We start from the raw sequence: 23,406 nt of genomic DNA, 5'->3' as shown, positions 1-23,406 counted from the left end.
CCTGTTTTGTTACTGAACATTCATTTCAGACGTCTTTCATGGGCGGTGAAGCTAATGTGACGTATTTAACTTTCGATGGACTCATGGAATTGCACAAGTACAGGTATCTTTACTTTGTGAGCATACTCACTGTGTATATTTTGATAATCTGGGTAATTCTACCATTGTGTACCTGATCTGGATGCACAGAAACCTCCACAAGCCCATGTATGTTTTCATTGCAGCGTTGCTCGTGAACTCTGTCGTTTTCAGCACCGCCATGTACCCTAAGCTGCTGGTCGACTTTTTACTTGAAAAACAGACCATCACATATTCAGCATGTCTCTTTCAGTTTTTTTTGTTTTACTCAGTCGGGGGTTCTGAATTCTTTCTGTTGGCAGCCATGGCCTATGACAGGTATGTGTCTATATGCAAACCTCTGAAATACCCGACTCTCATGGGAAGAACCACCATTAGAGTTTTGCTGGGCTTAGCCTGGTTTGTTCCTGCTCTTCAGCTCGCTGTCTCAGTAATCCTGAGCTCTGAAAGAAAACTCTGCAAACTGACTCTGAATGGCATTTTCTGCAACAATGCAATTTACAGTCTGCACTGTGTGAGATCCAGCATTCACTCTGTAATTGGTGTCGTTTGCCTGGTAAACATTGTGCTTTTCCCTCTGCTGTTCATACTGTTCACCTACACCAGAATACTGATAATATCCTCCCGCAGCAGCAGGGAAGTCAGGCAGAAAGCTGCACAGACCTGTCTACCTCACCTGCTGGTTCTAATCAGCTTCTCCTGTTTGTGCTCGTACGACGTCGTCGCAGTTCGACTGGGATCAGATTTTCCAAAAACCGTACGTTTGATCATGACTTTACAGGTGATTTTGTATCATCCTCTGTTCAATCCAATTATTTATGGAGTGAAAATGAAAGAAATCTCTAAACACCTGAGAAAGTTGCTTTGTCAGGGCAAAGTCACAAGTTGAGTTTGTTTGCAATAAATATGAAATATATTGATGCAAATCTTCAAGAATCTTTTCCATTTGTTGAACCCTATAGAGTGGAATTCATCAGTGTGTGCGTGTCAGACTAAGGTTTTTCCTCCATGTTTTTATCTTCCATTGTTACACATCATTGCTTTTAGACTTTGTATTTGTATGGTTCAGAAAATATCACTAGTGGACTTCTGCATGATCAATTTTTATGCTAACATGAGCTGAAAGATGGGACTTCTCAATTCGTTTTTAGATTTCAACTCACCTATAAATAGCACAGTGTGTTTGTATTGAGTTTCTGTTATGGCAACTATCAGTACTTCAGGAATAAATGCCAAATACTAGCTTTGTTATATGCTGATGTGTTACAACTAATTAACTCCTTGCTGGCGGTCGTTATTCTTCCTGATCTTCGACTGTTCCTGGACTCTGTAAAAACCAGCAAGCTCATAATTATAAAGCTGTGGTCCGTAATATGCGTTTGAATAGATATTTTCAACCTCTTCACGGTGTAGAATTCATATTTCCCCATGGTAAAATAGGCTCTGGGGCTGCACAGTGGCTTGGTGGTTAGCACTGTTGCCTTGCAGCTAGAAGAGCCCCGATTTGTGTCCTGGCCTGGACCTGGGATCTTTCTGCATGGAGTTTGTATGTTCTCCTTGTGCATGTGTTTTCTCCAGGTACTCTGGCTTCTTCCCACAGTCCAAAAACATGCTGAGGTTAACTGGTGATTCTATGTTGTCTGTAGGTGTGAATGTGAGTGTGATTGTTTGTTTCTCTGTGTAGCCCTGTGATAGACTGGCCTGCATTCACCATCAGTCAGCTGGGAGATGTGTGTGTGTGTGGGTGTGTGTACATACACACACACACACACACACACACACACACACACACACACACACACACACACACACACACACACACACACACACACACACACGCATTAGCAGTCAAAAGTTTGGACACACCTTCTCATTTAATGTTTTTTCTTTATCTTCATCACTATTTACATTGTAGATTCTCACTGAAGGCATCAAAACTATGAATGAACACATATGGAATTATGTGACAAACAAAAAAGTGTGAAATAAGTCAAGACATGTTTTTTATACTTTAAATTTCTCAAAATAGCCACCCTTTGCTTTGATTACTGCTTTGCACTCTCTTGGTCTTCTCTCCATGAGCTTCATGAGGTAGAACCTGAAATGGTTTCACTTCACAGGTGTGTCTTGTCAAGATTCATTTGTGGAATTTCTTGCCTTCTTAATGGGGTTGGGACCATCAGCAGTTCAGATTAGAGCCCAGATAAATGCCACACAGAGTTCTAGTAGCAGACACATCTCTACATCAACTGTTCAGAGGAGACTGAACCAATCAGGCCTTTATGGTCAAATAGCTGCTAAGAAACCACTACTAAGGAAAAGCAACAAGCAGAAGAGATTAGTTTGGGCCAAGAAACACCAGGAATGGACATTAGACCAGTGGAAATCTGTGCTTTGGTCTGATGAGTCCAAATCTGAGATCTTTGGTTCCACCGACCCAGAAGAGGTGAACTGATGGTCTCTACATGCATGGTTCCCACCATGAAGCATGGAGGAGGAGGTGTGATGGTGTGGGGGTGCTTTGCTGGTGACACTGTTGGGGATTTATTCCAGATTGAACCAGCATGGCTACCACAGCACCCTGCAGTGACATGACATCCCATCAGGTTTGGTTTAGTTGGACCATCATTTATTTTTCAACAGGACAATGACCCCAAACACACCTCCAGGCTGTGGAAGGACTATCTGACCAAGAAGGAGATGATGGCGTGCTGCTTAGATCAGATGACCTGGCCTCCACAGTCACCTGACCTAAACCCAATCTAGATGGTTTGGGATGAGATGGACCACAGAGTGAAGACTAAAGGACCAACAAGTGCTCAGCATCTCTGGAACTCCTTCAAGACTGGTGGAGAACCTTTTCAAGTTCTACCTCATGAAGCTCATCCAGAGAATAACAAGAGTGTGCAAAGCAGTGATCAAAGCAAAGAAGAATCTAAAATATAAAACATGTTTTGACTTATTTCCTTTTTTTACTACATGATTAAATATGTGTTCATTCCTAGTTTTGATGCCTTCAGTGAGAATCTACAATGTAAATAGTCGCAAAAAATAAAGAAAAAACATTAAATGAGAAGGTGTGTCCAAACTTTTGACTGGTAGTGTATGTGTGTATATGTAGTATCAAATATATGCATACCACCTCAATATGGTTAATTTTGACATTTTCAAAAATCTTTGTAAAATAAATTAAATAAGTTCAACTCAATAATTTTTTCCAATGTAATTTCTGGCATTATATCTGTGTCATACTGCACATATGACATTTCTGACTTCCCTCTACTTCTAGCCATGGTTGTTCTGTTTCCATAGAGGTGCATGATTTGTTTTGCAGTGAAAAATGAGTCCACAGTGAGTACAAGTGTGACAGGAGCAAAAAATAAATCAAAAAATTAAACATTGTCAGGTGAAGGAGGTTGGATGTTGCATCAGGCCTCCAGAGCAGAGATCCTCAGTGGACGAAGAAGCAATCTGATAAAAAAAAACTCCCTCACACTCTTTTCTAGAAGTGTACCAATCGCTTTCCAAGTTCAGGTATGTGCAGTTGAATATAACAGGTAGTAACTGTTCTCCATCTTCATGTACAATCTGTCTGCTCCAGGATTTATTTTTTAATGGCATTAATGGATGATGACTTAAATGTTACTCATATAAAACTTGGTGGGTTTGTGGAAATGGACAAATACAGATATCTTTATTTTTTAACTCTGTTTGCAGTATATATTCTGATAATCTGCAGTAATTCTACTATTGTCTTCCTGATCTGCATTCACAAGAACCTCCACGGGCCCATGTATGTTTTCATTGCAGCTTTGCTACTCAACTGTGTCCTTTACAGCACGGTGGTTTACCCAAAGCTTCTCACTGATTTCTTATCTAAAGAACAGATCATTTCATATCCTGCATGCCTCTTTCAATTTTTTGCATTTTACTCTTTAGGTGGTTCTGAGTTCTTGCTCTTATCAGCTATGGCCTATGACAGATATGTGTCTATATGCAAACCTCTGCAGTATCCAACTATCATGACGAAGAATGCTGTGACTGCTTTCCTGGTTTTGTGTTGGATTGTACCTGCCTCTCACGTGGCAGTCCAAACCATACTGAGCGCAAAAGCAAAACTGTGTGACTTAAATTTAAATTCAGTATTTTGTAACAATGCAATTTACAGACTTCAATGTGTTGAATCAAGAATAATTCGTATTTTTGGTGTGGTTTGTTTACTGGATCTCGTAATACTCCCTCTGCTCTTCATAGTCTTTACATATGTGAGAATACTTGTAATATCCTATCGAAGCTGTAAAGAAGTCAGAAAAAAAGCTGCTGAGACCTGTTTGCCTCACCTGCTGGTATTAATCAGCTTCTCCTTTTTGACTGTATACGACGTGAGCGTGGCTCGAGTGGATACTGATTTTCCAAAAACTGCACGTTTGATAATGACACTACAAATAGTTCTGTATCATCCTCTGTTTAATCCATTTATATATGGGCTGAAAATGAAAGAAATTTTTCAACGCCTCAAAATTCTGCTTTGCAAAGCCCAAACCATCAAGACCGATATCTAATGTGCAATCAGTTTTATTGCTGTTGTGAAAGAAAATATCAGCACAACTTTCATTCAGATTGTGTTTCACTGTATTTTACGATATTTTAACTGTCAAGAAATTAGTTGGTAAATATTAACCCTGTGCCTTCCTGTATTGGTATATTTGGCTGTGCCTGTATTGCAATTTTTCTCAATTGATAGACACTAAATTCCATTCACTGCACTCAGCCACCAACTGACTGCACACATTTCTCAACAACAGGACTCTGCTGTCCAAATTTTGGACACTATTCATGGTTTGTACACAGTTTCCAAAACTCTTGCACTCTTTTTGCAAAAGACTGAACATGTTTTTTGCTCATTTGAACACACTTTTTCACTCATAGCACACATTTTTCAAAAAGTGAACACTAGAAGGTAGAATTGGGACACTGTTCCAACACTGCTGTCACAATTAAGACACAACAGGTCAGAACTGAAAACACTTTTACCAATGAACTGCACACTATAAAACCTGCTGGGAAACAGAATGAGCTGTTCAGAATGGATGTCAGAGGAGCAAGAGGTCATGTTGGAAGAAGAGGACATGGACAACCTAGACCACGGCCAGAACCAGAACCAGAACCTGGACCTGGACCTGGACCTGGACCTGGACCACTTTACATGGTATATAAATGTTGTTTGTCACTTCAGTGACATGTCTATACTGGAACAATACAAGCAGTCAGAAATGTTCTGAGAATACTGTAAAAAATCTAAGGCATAATTCTGGTTCACAAGTGCTGGTAAAATTACAGAAAGTGTACATGACTGACTTTTTCTGTGTTTTGTGTGCGTTTGTTCCAGAGAGTTTTTCAGTTGAATTCTGATGATACACATGAATACATCTATGTGGAAGAGGCCAAGAGGAGGAGAAGAGGGAGAAACATCATTGGACAATGGGCTATAGTCAACGTCCAGGTCAGTGTGGGGCAACGTAACCCTCTGTGCTGCAATAAACAATCTGGGAGTAATTCACCATCAAGCAGTTCTGGGACCATAGAACAGCCAGCATTTGTTGACTTTCCTAGATGGACTTAGAGGATCTACTGGCACAGTGCAGCAGGACGTTTGGCAAAAATACACGGCTTTTGTTGTTGTCTGGGACAATGTTAGTTTTCATAGAGGACTATTGATTCGGGAATGGTTCAATTTGAACCCTCAAGTTATTGTGGTTTTCTGCCGCCATATTCTCCCTTTCTGAATCCTATAAAAGAATTCTTCTCTACATAGAGCTGAGGCTTGTCTTGTATGTATGTAAAATACTCACAGACTTGAAGGTCGGAGTGCAACTGTGATTCAATAGCCATGTTAATGTCCGACATTCTGTGTTCAACCGTGTGGTGGGACAGTTAGATGTCTGATACCATTGGTTTTACTTTGTCGTTTTCAGGAGACAAGATTTCAACAATGTCACTGAGGCATGTTTTGACGAACACTCCTTCATTGTATGGCTTTTTAGCCCGTGCAATGTTCCAAGCAAGTTTATACGATGCAAGCGTTACCGTCTTTGAGTGCTTTGTAAATTTTTGGAACAATTGTGTCTGCTTTTCTGTCTGACCTTTCAAAGTGACCAACTTGTGCTTACGAAGTTCAGTCCCCTTTGGAAATTCCTGGTCGATGTTAGCATGGAGTGAACTGAAGTGCCGCTGAAGATTTGAAGCCTTGAAATGCGCTAATGATGCCTGACATATCAGGCAGATTGGCTTGCCATTACGTTCAACAACAACAACAAAAAAACTCTCCCACTACGTTAAAAACATCCTGTGTTCATCTTCATATTTCCTTTGGTTGTGCATTTTTTTCCCTGCCATTTTGAGAGTGAATTTGGTAGGCCTACACTGCTCAATGGTTTTTGCCTCCAAATCATTTGCGTCAACGTGCATGTACGTGAGATACATGTTCCGTAAAAAAATAACACAAACACAAAATTCGATGTGAATGTAAGAACCACATGAAACCGGGCAAAGAGCTGCATGCGGCTCAGGAGCCATTGGGTTGGCCAGGCCTGCTCTAGAGGGTATCTAGTTCAGTTCCACATTCAGCGGTTATTCATAGTTCCGTTTCCGGTTTCCTAATTCCGGTTCCTAGTTGTAGTTCTTTGTATTTATCTCTTGTGTTGTAAATAAAAGCATTGTAAAACTGTTCACTCGTCTGCTTTCTCATTTCCTGCATTTGAGCCTCGGTACCCGCCGTAACAGTGAAGAGTGTTTTATATTTAGCAGTGCAGTGTCCTACTTTTGCTTTGTGTGTCTTAATTTTGAAAACAAAATTCAAATTTTGACAATGAAGTGCGCTTTTGACACAAGTGTGCAGTGCTTTGTGAATTGTGTCCTAATAAAGAAAATAGGGTGCAGTGTTTTGGGAAATGTGTGCTATTTTTCAGGAACAGTGTCTTATCAATAGACAAAAACTGTAATAAGCTGCATATTGATCATAGGATAAATATTTCAAAGTGTATTTTTTGAATTTACAGTTTCATGATATTGTAAAAATTATAATAATGCAGACACTAATGTCTCAGGTCTTCAGAAAACTGAAGATAACCATGTTATTGTACATAACAGAATTTGTTTACCTTACACCAAGTGGTTTACTGTCTACTCCTGCACATGATAATTTCAGACAAAATTCCTTATTTTTACAACAAGTTGTGACTTTAAGACCCAAAAGCTGGAAGAATTTGTCAGATTTTGTGTGTAAAGCACTATTCAAAAGGCAAACTTAACTACACTAACTAGTGTTTTCGTTTCCTCCAGGCAGATAGTTATAAAATCTGCCCATTGCTACTTCAAATGTCAAATAAGTCTTTGAACCCAAAAGTTATGTCACAGAACGACACAGGAGGAGAATGTTAGTATTCAGGAAGGAAAACTCCTGTAGTCGTTCAGTGTTTGAGCACTTTGTGAATTTGTCTCTCTGTGTCATAGACATTTGTGCTGAATATTAAGAGGACAAAAGCTGCTACTGCTGCAGTTTGTCGTCTTTATTAAAACAACATAAATTCTTTTTTTGGGTGCACTCTAAACACACAAAATGTAACCATGTATTTTTGCAGTCATTTGTGATGTTTTGGCTGCTTCACAGAATGGTACAGTATTCAGCAAAGGTGAGCACACCTCTGTCCAACATCACCTAAATCTCCAAATATTCACAATTGTATCACTTTCCAGTAACTGCATTGCTTCTAAGCTGAGCAGTGGCAGCATCACGATGTGGAGCATGGTGGTGGCAGCATCATGATGTGGAGCATGGTGGTGGCAGCATCATGATGTGAAGCATGGTGGTGGCAGCATCATGATGAGAAGCATGGTGGTGGTAGCATCATGATGTGAAGCATGGTGGTGGCAGCATCATGATATGAAGCATGGTGGTGGCAGCATCATGAGGTGAAGCATGGTGGTGGCAGCATCATGAGAGTAGCATGGTGGTGCCATGCTTCTCTCATAATACTGCCACCACAATGCTTAAAGGTAGGTTTGTAGTTCTTGGAGTTAAAGGCCTCACCTTCTCCCCTTTAAACATATTACTGGTGATTGTCCACAGAACTTTCCTCCAGAAAGCCTTTTCTTTGACAATGTGACGTGGTACCCAACTTTACCATGAACTTTATACTACAAGCAGTTGTTTGCACAGATGAATTTGGTCTGTAGCTGATTTGAAATGACTCCAGGTTATTTTCAATTCAATTCAGTTCAATTCACTTTAATTCATATAGTGCCAATTACAGTTCTGATTGTCTCAAGACGGTTTACAGAACCCATATGGCCTGAACCATATTCCACATTCCTGGCTTGTTCAAGTCAGTGGTTTACTTTTTCAGAACTTTGCTGAGCTCCTCAGACTTTCCCGCTGTAGTGTTTTAGGCTGAGGCTAATGACTGTATCAGATGGGCCCTATTTAAAGTAGCTTCCAAGAGTCAGCAGCTGTAGTCAGTTGTAATCATTCACGAGATGCTAACAGGCAATCCCATTAAGAAAATGTATTTACCCCGGCTTTCTACATCATCAAAACGGGTAATTCCAATTGTTACATGTGTATTTTTGACCCAGCATATTTTGTCATATTTCCATAACACCAATAACAAATCTTTGAAAGAACCAAAATGCATGATTGTTTTTTATAACAAGGCACATTTGTTTCAATGTTTCCATCACAGAAAAATAAGAGCCACTGATGAACTCAAAACTGCAACGATATCCATGGTCCTTACAAGTTCATGTGAACTTTTGTTCACTACTACATATTTAGCTATAATTTCTTGTCTGAATAAATTCAGTTGTGACATTTTGTGACTGTTGTGCTGAAGGCATAGCAAGACAACAAACAACACCAACACCCATGGGTTCAGCCTCAAGAGTTGGTTTGAAGTGTTTACATGGTAGCAGGTCAGTTGGATTAATGAGATCCATAGAGAGGAAAAATGCTTTATAAAATCATTCCACTGACTTATTTTACTTCCTGTGATCTGGAGATGACAGTGGATCTCATGGTCAGGTATCTCACACTTGTGTGTCTATGGAATCCTGATATCTTTTTCTTTACTGTTATCCACTCTGCCTGTTATGTTCTTTAATGTCTAATTGTTGATAACATTCATGGATGATAAGTTCAATACAACATATATAACCTTTGATGGTTATGTACAAATTCACAAATACAGGTATCTTTATTTTATACTGATGATTACACTTTATGTTTTAATAATCTGCAGTAACTCGACTATTGTGTACCTGATCTGGATTCACCAAAACCTCCATGAGCCGATGTACATTTTCATTGCAGCTTTGTCAATGAACTCTATTTTATTCAGCAATGCCATTTACCCAAAAATCTTTGTTGATGTTTTGTCAGAGAGACAAATCATACCTTACTCAGCTTGTCTGTTTCAGTGGTTTTTATGGTATTCTTTAGGCCTTTCGGATTTCTCGATATTGGCAGCGATGGCCTACGACAGATTTGTGTCTATATGCAAACCTCTACAACATCCACTTATCATGAACAAATCCACCATCACTGTTTTACTGCTTTCAGCTTGGCTTTTCCCTGCTTGTCACATGCTGGTTACAATAGTACTGAGTGCTGACAGAAAACTCTGTAGCTTCAGTCTGAACGGAATTTTTTGCAATAATTCAGTTTTCAAACTCCAGTGTGCGAGCTCAAGAGTGCTGTCTGTGTTTGGTGTGGTTACTGTGATGAATGTGGTCATTTTTCCTCTTCTCTACATACTTTTCACCTATGCAAAGATAATGAAAATAACCTATAAAAGCAGTGGAGATGTCAGGAAAAAGGCTGCAGAGACTTGTGTTCCCCACCTGCTGGTTTTAATCAGCTGCACTTCTTTGGCTGTATATGAGGTCATCATAGCTAGAGTGGAATCAGATTTCTCAAAAACCACACGTTTACAAGCGGCTTTATATCAGCCTCTCTTCAATCCAATTATATATGGACTAAAAATGAAAGAAATCTTTAAACATATCAAGAAGATGTTCTGCTCTGTCAAACTGAAATAAGATTTTAACACTAACATCACATGGGTCATTTCACTTCAATGTGTGATTTTCACATTTAACTGACTGTTAAGATAAAATTAATTCATGTATCAAACTGATATCTAATGAAAGGTGACTTTTTTGTCATTACAGTGCACAGTTCTTGCATTTCTCCATGTAAACTATTTATTGCGATGACTGTTCTCTGTAACCATTTAAAGAATAATAAGACTTACACTCTAATCATCTGACATATGTGTTTGCTGTGCTGGGAAAAAATGCAACTCATTTTTATTCTGTTGAGTGATTACTAGTTCTGTTGTTTTCTTTTACTAGTGAAGATATTCACACAGTATTGAAACACTGTCTGGCACTGATGAAGTTTACTTTGGTCATAAAAATGTAAATGTAGAAAATGTTATCATGCTGACTATCAGTGTTGACAGGCAGATTGAAGACCTACAGCTTACAACAGAAGTGAGTACATCTGTTTGCAATGTCACATCATTAAATGTCAAATGAATCATAACTATTCCACTCTCAATAACTGCCTTATTTCTATGTTAAACTGTACATTTTTGTTTTCATGTGAAATTGAAAACTAACTGTTTAGATTTATTAGATTCAAAATGAAGGCTTGACAGCAGGAATTTGGTGCAATAAAAGTCAGTCCTGACATTGAAACATTAAATATTTTACTTCTTTGTATGTCTGCCTTTATTTCTGTGTTTCTTTAACGTACACCAAAGGTGTTCTTTGCGATTCAAGTCAGACGACATACTCTGCCAGGTCATAGTTTTCACTATTGTCTTCTTTAGAAGCTCTTGTTCGATTTTGTGTTGTGAATAGTTATCATGCTGTGATATTCCTCTTGTTCAAGCTTCTGCAGACAGGGACTCATCTTGTCAGACAATGTTTTGGGATATTCACAAACATTCATAGTGTACTCTACAAATGTCATCTTACCAACAGACTTAGCCTTCATGCAGCCCCATATCATCACACTTCCACCTCTGTGCTTCAGTGCTGGGCCTATGCTTTCACTGTGGTGATCCTGAACAGGTCCACAGCAAACATACTGAACCTCATCTGAGTCAAGAAAATTTATCTTGATGTCATCTGATCAAAGAATGTACTCCCAATATTCATCAGGCTTATTTTCCAGACTTTTAGCAAAGCTAAAAGTCTGGAACTCTTTTCTTTTCAGCACTGCAATTTACCCGAAACTTTTTATCGATGTTTTATCAAAGAAGCAGGTCATATCCTATGCAGCCTGTCTGTTTCAGTATTTAATGTATTATGCATTGGGTGGTTCAGATTTCTTACTGTTAGCAGCCATGGCTTATGATAGATATGTTTCTATATGTAAACCATTGCAATATATAACTGTAATGACAAAAAGAACCATTAATGATTTACTATTTTATGCTTGGTTTCTGCCTGGCTGTCACATCGGAGGGGCACTGGCACCGGCACTGGCACTGGGCGGCAAAAAGCAACTCTGTAGCTTTACTTTGAAAGGAATTTTCTGCAATAATTTAATCCAGAAACTTCACTGTGTGACCTCCACAGCAGTACCAATATATGGTTTCATTGTGTTTCTCAACATTGTAATACTCCCTGTGCTTTTCATACTTTTCTCATACACAAAGATACTTACAGTATCGTACCGAAGCAGCAGAGATGTTAGGAGAAAAGCTGTCGAAACCTGTTTACCTCACCTGATTGTTTTAATCAGTTTCTCCTGTTTGTGTGCATTTGATTTCATTATGGCCGAAGTGAAATTTGATTTTCCAAAAACTGTGAGATTAATTATGAATTTACAAGTGGTTGTGTATAGTCCTCTCTTTAATCCAATTATATATGGAGTCAAACTGAAAGAAATCTCTAAACACATAAAGAAGATGTTCTGTAATGTCAGATTAAACTAAATAACACTAATACCTTCTCAAATAGCCTCGCAGGAGTTTGACTTGCTTGTAAGAGAATTGAAATTTGTTTCTATTACTCACATATATTAAGGACAATAATGTTAACTTCACTGATATGATAACATGTATGCAGTGTTCCCTTCATTCTATGTACCCATTTATCCAATAAATGCTTGCTTGAACTCAGTAACCAGTGAGTGTATTTCAAGATTCAAGACATTTATTTTCTTTACACAGAAAATCACAGTTACACTGTACAATGAAAGGCTTACTTTGTTGATCCTCCTCAACTAAATAAACACAATGTAGAAAACACTAAAGCAATTCTAAATACGTAAGCAAACTTAAACTGACAACAGCAGTGGTTGTGAAGTGTACTGTGCATTTGTAAACTTTGTTTTTTGTGTATTGATGAAGCGCAGGTGTCAACATTTTATTTACAGAAAATGTCAGGTATATAAGCTGTGCTAACAGCAGCGAATAACTGCATTCTCTTTATTTTCTTGTACTGACAGATTTTTTTTTGTAATTTCAAGATGTTTAAGCAACAAAACGAACTTGTGTACTTGTGTATGTTAACAAGCTAAGTACTGGTAGAACAATAACTTTCACATTCCATAAGAATTTTCTCTTTGGTATAAATAGATTAAAAAAAATTGCATTACTAACCACAGTGTTGCTGGTGTTAAACAAGTATCTGATTCATATGGAGGCGGACTGTGAACTTTCAGTAGCTCATCCGTGTCTGCAGCACATGCACACCTGGGAAATGAACACACACACACACACACACACACACACACACACACACACACACACACACAGTGGTACAACCCTGGGGAAGTTCCATAAAATATGAGAGGAAAAGTGGGGATGAAAGTCCAACATCTGACTTGAATGAATGTTATAAATCTGTTGGGACAAAAGTGATTCCATGAACACAATTTGGCAGCATTATGTCTTCTGGTAGTAATAATTTGAACATCTGATTAACAAAAAAACAGCAATGTAGCTCCCATAAACAAAACCAGAGAGAAAAGCTGCAAGAAACTGGTGATTAACTGAAAGCAAGTAGCAATTTGGTTGAAATGTACAAAGCATTTCTCCCTCTCAGAATTTTTAATCTTTTATCGCTTTTCAACAATGAATCATTGTACAAGTACTTTTTCACTTTTAAGTGACTCATCTAATTCAACTCAGGTGCAGCCAAGTTGTGTTAGTCATTCAGTGAAATGGAATTAATCTCAGTGCAGTGAATGTGTTTTGAGCGACTTTAGTATAAAGACGCTTGTAGCTGGAAGCTCCAGTCACTGGTGAATCAGTCCTCCTGGATATATCTACACCATGAAGACAAAATAATAATCCAAGCAGTTCAATAAAAAGATTATTGAAAATTATAAGTCAGGAGTCCAAATTAATAAAGGCTTATCTTATCCTTAAGAAATGGAAGACAAATGGTGCATGCTTGAATTAGCCAAGAGCAGGCCAACCTTTAAAACCTGAGCGACTGTGCAAGGAAGAGACAGACTTGGAGGGTGGCCACCAAGACACCCATGACTCCTCAGAAGGAGTTTCAATACACGCGTAGTGCAGGTGCAGACATTGCTTTGGAAATATTAATTTAAGAGACTACAGAACACATTCCATGAGCTGATAATTTCAACAGCCTGAAATACTCATGCAGCAGTTGTGCTGTTGTGGTCAGACACTAGCAGTTTGCAGAGTTTACAGATAGAGGGCACTAAAAGCAGGGGGCCAGTGGGCCATTCAGCTTAAAACGTGTAGTTCTGGTGTAAAGTTGGACATTTTTATGTGGGGTCTATTGGGGATTGATCTGGTTTCGGAACCAGCCTCAAGTGGACATTTGAGGAACTGCCAGTTTTTGGCACTTTTAAATATTTTAAATGTAATTCGTAATGTAAAGTTCTGCATTAGATAAACCTGCATGGAAACGGGAAAAAAAATCACATAAATCTAAAATTTTTCAAAAACATTTTGATGCTTGGCTGAGGTGGAAAAGTCAAGCCATCTCTAGATTAAGAGCCTCAGATATAGAGGAAGATAGAGCAGTCGTGCTATAACAGCTGTTCAAGTGCCTATGAAAAGTATTCTCCCTCCTTGGAAGTTTTTTTTTTTCATTCATGGTCAAATTAATTAGACTTTTTGACAAATCTTTACAAAAAAGACTGATTCGTGTCAAAATGAAAACAGATTTGTACCAAGTAATGAAAATAATAATAATGAAAAAGTAAAATAAGTAATTGTACAAGTATTCAGCCCTTTGAAAGTGACTGACCTAATTTCACAGATGTAGTCAGTTGGTGCTAGAAGTCACACAACTAGTGAAATGGAGTTTATCTGACGGCACTGAATGAGAGTTAAGTAACCGTGGGATAAAGAAACCTGTACCTGGAAGGTCACTAGTGAATTAGTAGTCCTGGCTACAGGAAAGAGACTAGTGAGTGATGCCATCAAGAAACCTATGACTCTTCTGAAGGAGAGAGTGTTCATGCAACAACTGTTGCCTGAAGTAAAAGACACTGTGGGACTCAATCCCCAAAGTGGAATTGGGAACCTTTGTTTCCCATCACATGCATCAACACATATTCTCAAATGTACTCAAACTAAGGAAATGAGTACATTGTCAAAGTGGGTGAAATTCTTTTCTCGTGAAAAGTGATCACAGTGTTTTAGGACTAAACTATTTTACATTTTATAAAACCTCATATCTGTATATTTTGATGAAAAAAGAATCAAGTCATGGCTAAGGAGACTGGTTGCCTCAGCAAGTAGTGTGTCAAATAGCCTCTTTATAATCTCAAGGCATCCCTGAGGCAACAAGCCGTGATTTTAGCATGGTTCAAAACATGACATAGAGATGACTGGAAAAATTACCTCCTTTGGCTCAGCAAGACACTGTTGGCAAGCATGTAATGACACTGAGGTCCACAGTTAGATAGGAAGTGAGTGAAGCCACCAAGATACCTTGACTCCTCTGAAGGAGAGATTGTGCATACAGCAACTGTTTCCTGTTCTTCAAAGACACTGTTGAAAAAATCTTGAGTACAACAGAGGGTTTGTGGTGAACTCAGAAGTCAACTAGAGGAAGTTTGTTTTTCTCTGACAAGACCAAAATTGAGATTTTTTTTTTTTTTTTTTTTGGAATGGAAAAATAAACCCGCATCCTTTGCTTAGCTCTGCCATGATGACTGCGATTGTTTTAAAGAAATATAAACAAGCCAGTACGCTTTACCTCCTATAGCAGAATGATAGTGTGGTACAGCCAGACCATTATATTCCACAGAATGGGCTGGGGAAGTGAGACTACATCATCCAAACACACAGGTCCCCAACATGAAGCATGGTGGTGGCAGCATCACAATGTGAAGCACGGTGGTGGCAGCATCATAGTGTGAAGCATGGTGGTGGCAGCATCATGATGTGAAGCACGGTGGTGGCAGCATCATGATGTGAAGCATGGTGGTGGCAGCATCATGATGTGAAGCATGGTGGTGGCAGCATCATGATGTGAAGCACGGTGGTGGCAGCATCATGATGTGAAACATGGTGGTGGCAGCATCACAATGTGAAGCACGGTGGTGGAAGCATCATGGTGTGAAGCACGGTGGTGGAAGCATCATGGTGTGAAGCATGGTGGTGGCAGCATCATGGTGTGAAGCATGGTGGTGGAAGCATCATGGTGTGAAGCACGGTGGTGGCAGCATCACAATGTGAAGCACGGTGGTGGCAGCATCATAGTGTGAAGCACGGTGGTGGAAGCATCATGGTGTGAAGCACGGTGGTGGCAGCATCACAATGTGAAGCACGGTGGTGGCAGCATCATAGTGTGAAGCACGGTGGTGGAAGCATCATGGTGTGAAGCATGGTGGTGGAAGCATCATGATGTGAAACATGGTGGTGGCAGCATCATGATGTGAAGCATGGTGGTGGCAGCATCATGATGTGAAGCATGGTGGTGGCAGCATCATGATGTGAAACATGGTGGTGGCAGCATCACAATGTGAAGCACGGTGGTGGAAGCATCATGGTGTGAAGCATGGTGGTGGAAGCATCATGGTGTGAAGCACGGTGGTGGCAGCATCATGATGTGAAGCATGGTGGTGGAAGCATCATGGTGTGAAGCATGGTGGTGGCAGCATCATGGTGTGAAGCACGGTGGTGGAAGCATCATGGTGTGAAGCATGGTGGTGGCAGCATCATGGTGTGAAGCATGGTGGTGGCAGCATCATGGTGTGGGGCTGCATCTCAGCGGCAGGCCCTGAAAGGCTTGCCAAGGCAGAAGGTGAACTGAATTCAAGAAAGTCTAGAGAAATCCTGGAGGACAACCGGATGCTGTCTGAAAGAGATCTGCTAATTAGATGGAAGTTTGATTTGGAGCAAGACTATGATCTGAAACATACAGCGACATAGAAATAGTCTAAAGATGACAGGGGAATGTTCTGGAGTGGCTGAGACAGAGCCCAAACTTCAATCCAACAAGATGGACTTGGGGCTGTTCTTCCATGGTTTCTGAGGTAATGGGGTAAAACTGACACCTATCTACATAAATGCAATGCTGTAATTGCATCCAAAGGTGCATCTGCTAAATACTGACTTGAAGGGTGTGAATATGCAGTCCGTTATTTTATGTTTTCTATGTTTGATTATTTGAAAGGACTTTGTAGAAAACTGTTTTCATTTTGACATGAAACAATCTTTTTTGGTAAATTCTTGTCAACAAAGTCAAATAAATTGACCATGATTCACTATTGAAAGGCAATTAAAGGAAAAACTGCCAAAGTGGTTCATAGCCACTGTATTTAGTTCCTATCATTTGTGTTACAACCTCAGTAAACTAATGTTCACATGAGAGCAGGGGTTGTGAACTAGCACTGACTCACTTTTTTCTCATTAATACTCTGGAAATTTGGTTGAAGTTTGAGCTTTCTGGAAACTTGGCTACTCTCATGTAATGAGGTGTGGAAACAACACAGTAAACAAGGTCAAACTTTCAGTCTCCAAGGTTTAATGAGTTTGTTTCCAAGGTAGTTACGAAGAGTTTAATGAGATCCATGGAGAGTAAATCAGTCAGATAAAAGTTTTCACAGGCTCGGACGTTTCACTTTGGGGTCAACACTCGAAGTGTGTTGCTGGTAAAAGTACAAGTTGTATTTTAGTGCAAGTTAGACTTCTGTAATCTGTTAAGTTCATTCATTTTTCATGGACCAAATGAATGATGAATTTAATGCCACATATCTAACCTTCAGTGGACATGTGGAACTGCACAGATTCAGATTTCTGTATTTTCTGGTCATGTTTATTGTGTATGTTCTAATACTCTGCAGTAATTCCATTATCTTGTGCATCATCTGGATTCATAAAAGCCTCCATGAGCCCATGTACATTTTCATTGCAGCTTTGTTACTAAACTCCATTCTTTTCAGCACCAATATCTACCCAAAGCTTTTGATCGACTTTCTATCTGACAAGCAGGTCATAACTCATTCACATTGTGTCTTTCAGTTTTTTGCCTATTATTCTCTAGGTGGATCTGAGTTCTTACTGTTGTCAGCCATGGCCTATGACAGGTATGTGTCTATATGTAAACCTCTGCAATATCCAGTTATCATGAGAAAATCAACTGTCAGTGTTTTGCTGCTTTTAGCTTGGCTTCTGCCTGTTCTTCAGCTTATGCTGCCAGTTTTAATTAGTAATGATTTACAACTCTGTAGATTTACTTTGACTGGAATTTTTTGTAATAACGCAATTTACAACCTTTTTTGTGTGACCTCAAGAACTCTGTCAATATATGGCATGTTTGCTTTGCTTAGCACAGTGCTTCTCCCCATGCTTTTTATACTGTTTACATATGCAAGGATTCTTATAATATCCTACCAAAGCAGCAGAGATGTCAGGAAAAAAGCTGCACAGACCTGTTTACCTCACCTGCTGGTTTTAATGAGCATATCATGTTTGTCCTCTTATGATATCATTAAAGCTCGGCTGCAATTTTATTTCCCCAGTACTGCACGTTTAATAATGACTTTACAACTGATCATCTATCATCCTCTGTTTAATCCAATCATATATGGCATAAAAATGAAAGAAATCTCTAAACACCTAAAGAAACTGTTGTGTGAAGGGAAACTGAACTAATATGTTAAAACTAAAGTAAATTCAAACAACATTCTTTTGTAAAGCAAAAACAAATTGCACAAGTATTCAAAATGATAGACTATCATTAGCCTTCATATAGCTAGATGTTGTTATTATATGGATTTTTTTTAGCATGTGCAGTTTTTATACTGTATACAGTATGTACTATTAAATAACAGTGTTTTGTATTTCCACTCTTGGTACATCACTAAATGATAATAAATGCAAATGTCACTTTTTTCATTCATAGCTTTACCATTAAACAATAGAAAATGTCCTGTTTTTCATTAGGAAAGTACAAAATTAATTTCTTGAAAGTGTCCTGTATTTTACTGGTCAATATTAACCAAGCAACTGTATGTTTATTTGTATGTGAAACGTAGAAGTGAGGTCCAGTAATAAGTCATCACTCGTGGAGATGTGTGTTGATGCCAGGAGTGAACAAGGCCTCATAGTCAATGTGGCTCTTATTGTGCTATGCCATAGTATAATATGTGTTGATCATAATAAAACAAGTACCTTAATGTCTGCATTTCAAGTCGGTATTGTACAAATTGTATATTGTCACTATACTGATGTAGGCACTGCGTGAAAAGCCAGATTATCGGCCCTTTGAACTGCTGACAACCTACCAAGTTCCCAGCAGTTACCAGCTGTGAACTCCAAGTTTGCCTGTGCCATAAACTGTCTGAAATACACCCTGTCTGTGGGGCAGGGGGTGGGTGTGTGGGGCAAGGTGGGGATGAGACTTCATACCTATATGGCATGACAGAAGTGTGAAAAACTAATTAGCATCTGGCCTGCCTGACTGGCGACACTCAGGACATCCACTGAATGAAACGAGGCGCGAACACCAAAAAAAACCAAACTGTGTCATGATTGGTTGAGAGATCTGTTCCTATCGGTCGACCCCTGGGCCATCATAATCAGTTCATAGCTATTAATGTCATGTTAAACAGTACAACTTTTAGACATGTAATTGCAGGAGTTTCCTGGCTTCATCCCCATCCAGAGAGACATTTTTATGGAAAGTCAGTAGAAGTTTGGAACTTGAAGGGAACAGATACTTCATATCATCATCATTTCTCCCTGTTGAGGGCATTGCTGGAAGATGTGTGGTAAACACATCCACTGTACACGTAAGCAACATAAAAGAAAAGGTGGTTGTTTGAGATTTAAGGTACTGACAGTGTTGAAAGTGCCTGTGATTTGCTTTGATTTTATTTTTATAAAAGCTGTATAAACCCTGTGTAAATTAAAGTTTAAACTGTATAATTTTGTTTGTGTGTCCTTATTCTCTTAAAAACCAATGCTAGTGTGTAAAGTCAATCCCCTCGCCCCCACCACCCACCCAAGCCCTCAACCCCCCATCCTTGGAGCTGGGAGATCAGCCGTCCACGTCAATTCCTGGTAATTCCTGCTAGTTTCTGTGCTGCCTGCGAGTTCCCGTTAACAGCCGCTAATTTGAAATTTCACTGCAATTTACAGTGCTGTTTACTGACAAAAATCCCTCCTTTCATTCAGTGTGGGAACCTGTGTCATTATATGCCATCCAAAAGGGGAATTGTATCATTCCACCAGAGGAATTTGGAACCTTTGTTTCTCATCATATGCATTAACACATACTCTCAAATATACTCAAACTAAGGAAACAAGTATATTGTTAAAGTGGGTGAAATTCTTTTTTAGTGAAAAGTCATCAGGGTGTTTTTAGACTAAATATGTTTTTTTTTTAAAGGCTTCTTTTAAAATACTCATTTAACCTTGGCTTCTGGATAACCCTTAATCTTAATGTAATGTGAATGTCAATGTCAGATTTATTTATATAGCACTTTTAAAGGCCTATGGCCAACCAAGGTGCTTTACAGTAAAATAAATCTTGAACAACACAAGAACAATAAAAGCAAAACAATAAGACAGTAAAATAAAACAAATAAAAGATCCATTAGAGGTGACTCTGCTCAGCCAAAGGCCAGGGTGAACAAGTGGGTCTTAAGACATGTTGTAAAAATGGAGAGGCTATTTGCAGACCGCACAGAGAGGGGCAATGCGTTCCACAGCATCAGAACCACAACTGCAAAGGCTTGATCTCCTCTGGTTTTCATGAGGGATCGAGGAACCTCCAGGACCATCTGGTCAGCTGACCTAAGGGCCCTGGAGGTTTGATGCACCTTAACAAGGTCAGACTAATATTCTGGGGCCAGTCCATTCAGAGACTTAAAAGCAAATAAAAGAATCTTATAATCAATTATGTACTTAACCGTAACCCAGTGAAGTGAGGAAATCACCGGCATTATGTGCTCACATTTCTTTGTCTCACTTAGGATACGAGCTGCTGCATTCTGAACAAGCTGCAGATGGTTGAGTTCCGACTGGAAGATCCTTCTGTTCCAACCCAGACATTCTGTAGAAATGCCAAGCATTCACACTAGTCACATCAAGGAAGTGAAAGAACACTGGGATATACCATCATTTGTTTCTGCATCTGTGGGGATACATTGCAACATACTGATCCATATGCTGATTGTACAGCTTCACAGAAAATAGCCTGGGGATGTTGAGCATCTTCATTTCTTTCTTGCTCCTTTTCTGGGCCACTTCTAATGGAGACTGGCCCGCACAGGAAGAGGCAGGCATGTTGAGGCCTTCCAAGGAGTCTGTCTGAGAGGACTGAGTGAGGCTATGAAGGATGAGCTGGCTTCCAGGGATGAACCCGCCACAATGAATCAACTTATCTCCCTCTCCACCTGGGTGGACAACAGACTCTGGGAATGCTGCCAGGAGAGAGGGACCCAGGCCCTTGCATCTGTCACCCCTACACCTCAGTCACCTCCTTCCTGCACGCAGCCCGCCATGAGCTTTCCAGCCTGTCTCCGCTCCCTCTGAAGGAGAACCCATGCAACACGAATGAGCCCTAAACCTGAAGGCTAACATTTGCCTCTACTGTGGCCAGGTGGGCCATTACGTTGCCACCTGTCCTCCCCAACTGGCACAAGGCCCAGCTCATCAGTAACAGGGGAGTACTGGTAAGCCAAACCCCTGTGCAATCTCCCTTTCACCTATTGGTCTCAGACATCCTCTGTTGGAAGGATCAGTATATTACGCTCTCCTCTGTCATTGACTCTAGAATGGAGGGCAGTTTTATGGACCAAGCCCTAGCCTCGTAGCTGGGCATTCCCACTGAGCTTCTCCAGTCGCCTCTGGAGGCCCAAGTCCTGAACGGCCAACAACTTGTCCAGATGTGCCACAAAAACATCCCAGTAACCCTCCTCTTCACTAGAAACAACCAGAAGCTTCTCACTTTCCATCTCATAGACTCACTACACTCATCTTGTCTTGGGCTTCCCCTGGCTGCAAAAACACAACCCCCATATTGACTGGTCCCTGGGCAAGATAATGGCATGAAGCTCCACCTGTCACGGCCGTGGTTGCGGGCCCCAATAGTGGCAGTACTCTCTCAGAACAAGGACAAGAACAAGGGGCTATCTGCAATTCATAAGTGGCCTTCGTTGGCCGGACGAGACGCAGCCACATGCATGATGACATTGCACCAGGAGTCCCAAAGCGTGGTGGAATATTCTATGGCGACTTCAACTGGTTGAAATGATGTGGCTATACGGGGGATCTTCTACAAGGGATTACAGGAAGCCTTATGGGACACTTCGAGTCATGCCTTTTGGCCTCACCAACACCACTGCCGTATTCCAGAATCTGATAAATGACATCCTCTGTGATGTGATCAACCGTTTTGTCTTTGTGTATCTCAACGACATCCTCATCTATTCCCAAACTCTGGAGGAGCACGTCACGCATGTTCGCCAAGTCCTAGAATGCCTGCTACAAAATAAGTTGCACCAGTGAACCATCCTGTCTCAACGTTCCCCAAAGGACCAGAAACGCCATCCCTGTGTGTTCTACTCCCGTCGTCTCTCACCTGCGGAATGTAACTATGGGGAATAGGGAATTTTGTTGGCTGTGAAGTTGGCCCAAGAGGAATGGCACCACTGGCTGGAGGGGGCTGAATAACCCTTTATTGTTTGGACAGATCATAAGAATCTGGAGTATGTTAAGCCTGCCAAAAGACTGAATTCCAGGCAAGCCTGTCGGACCTTGTTCTTTGGCCGTTTAAAATTTTCACTGACCTAACGCCCTGGTTCCCGCAATATCAAGTGTGACGCCCTGTCTCGCCAGTTTTCAGCTTCTGAGGACCCTGGAGAACCTGAGACCATCCTGCCTCAGTCCTGCTGAGGCATCATGGCCTCCCTGACTTGGCAAATAGAGGCCAAACTCTGACGGGCCCAACGGCTCATACCCGACCCAGGAAAAGGTCCAAATAACCGCATGTTTGTACCAGATTCCATTGGTTCTCAGATCCTACAGTGGGGTCACCCTCCTTGAGAACCGTAACACCACCCACCAGGCCAATTGCCTCTGCTCATCCGCAACACCAGCCACACTTGTTCCACAGCCCCAGCCTGAGCCTGCTGACCTGTCAAGAGTGCCTCCCAATTCCAGTAACCACCCATAGTCCAACGGCCAGACAGAGCAGCTCAACCAGGAGCTGTAGACTGCCCTCCGCTGCCTCACCTCCGAAGACTCATCTTCCTGGAGTTGTCAGATCCCCTGGATGGAGTCCACCCACCACACGCTCCCAAATGCCTCCTCCGTATGATCCCCCTTCCAATACTCGCTCGGCTACCAAGCCCCTCTGTTTGCAGCCCAGGAGGAGGAGATCACAGTCCCGTCCGTCTCCACACACAACCGGTGCTGTGCAAGGACCTGGCGACAGGAATGTGCTGCCCTCCTGAGAGCCTCTCTGAAGATGCAGGACTAGGCCAGCCACCACCGCACCACTGCTTTTGTGTACGTCTCAGGTCAGTGTGTCTCCACTAGAAGGACTTGCCCCTTCCAGTGGAGTCCAAGAAGCTGGTCCTTCTCTTTATTGGGCCTTTTGAAATTGAGGCTGTCATCAATCAATGCACCATCAAGCCAAGACTGAGTTGCTCCATGAGGGGTCACCCCACCTTTTATGTCTCTCAGGTCAAACATGTCCAAGACAGCTACTCAGACCCAGACATTCTGTACTGCCTCTTATGCCACCTAGGACCCTGGATAACCACCATCTACACTGTTCAGTGGTTGCTGGATGTGTGATGATGAGGCTGAG

At 40.7% G+C, this 23,406-nt stretch overlaps 5 protein-coding genes across 5 annotated transcripts; all 5 read left to right on the top strand.

Moving 5' to 3' along the window:
* The first annotated feature begins 39 nt into the window (after positions 1 to 39).
* On the top strand, positions 40 to 983 carry LOC111579875 (olfactory receptor 6N2-like). The gene has a single exon (XM_023287385.3). It carries the CDS (start codon positions 182 to 184, stop codon positions 965 to 967), a length of 786 nt encoding a protein of 261 aa, XP_023143153.2. The 5' UTR covers positions 40 to 181; the 3' UTR covers positions 968 to 983.
* Positions 984 to 3,622: 2,639 nt separating this feature from the next.
* On the top strand, positions 3,623 to 6,768 carry LOC111579874 (olfactory receptor 11A1-like). The gene is made up of 2 exons (XM_055015438.1): positions 3,623 to 5,287; positions 5,468 to 6,768. Exon 1 carries the CDS (start codon positions 3,693 to 3,695, stop codon positions 4,638 to 4,640), a length of 948 nt encoding a protein of 315 aa, XP_054871413.1. The 5' UTR covers positions 3,623 to 3,692; the 3' UTR covers positions 4,641 to 5,287; positions 5,468 to 6,768.
* A 2,394-nt stretch (positions 6,769 to 9,162) lies between these two features.
* Positions 9,163 to 10,175, top strand: LOC118471415 (olfactory receptor 11A1-like). The gene has a single exon (XM_035955884.2). It carries the CDS (start codon positions 9,259 to 9,261, stop codon positions 10,171 to 10,173), a length of 915 nt encoding a protein of 304 aa, XP_035811777.2. The 5' UTR covers positions 9,163 to 9,258; the 3' UTR covers positions 10,174 to 10,175.
* A 1,089-nt stretch (positions 10,176 to 11,264) lies between these two features.
* LOC111579873 (olfactory receptor 4S2-like) lies at positions 11,265 to 12,622 on the top strand. Its single transcript, XM_023287384.2, has one exon. It carries the CDS (start codon positions 11,265 to 11,267, stop codon positions 12,081 to 12,083), a length of 819 nt encoding a protein of 272 aa, XP_023143152.2. The 3' UTR covers positions 12,084 to 12,622.
* A 4,603-nt stretch (positions 12,623 to 17,225) lies between these two features.
* LOC111579872 (olfactory receptor 6N2-like) lies at positions 17,226 to 19,505 on the top strand. The gene has a single exon (XM_023287383.3). The coding sequence runs from the start codon at positions 17,304 to 17,306 to the stop codon at positions 18,237 to 18,239; it is 936 nt and encodes a 311-aa protein (XP_023143151.1). The 5' UTR covers positions 17,226 to 17,303; the 3' UTR covers positions 18,240 to 19,505.
* The last annotated feature ends 3,901 nt before the right edge of the window (positions 19,506 to 23,406 follow it).

This window comes from Amphiprion ocellaris, chromosome 11, assembly GCF_022539595.1.
Source record: "Amphiprion ocellaris isolate individual 3 ecotype Okinawa chromosome 11, ASM2253959v1, whole genome shotgun sequence".
Lineage (NCBI taxonomy): Eukaryota > Metazoa > Chordata > Actinopteri > Pomacentridae > Amphiprion > Amphiprion ocellaris.
The sequence above is the reverse complement of the archived record's forward strand: the minus strand, read 5'-3'. Positions and strand labels throughout refer to the sequence as shown.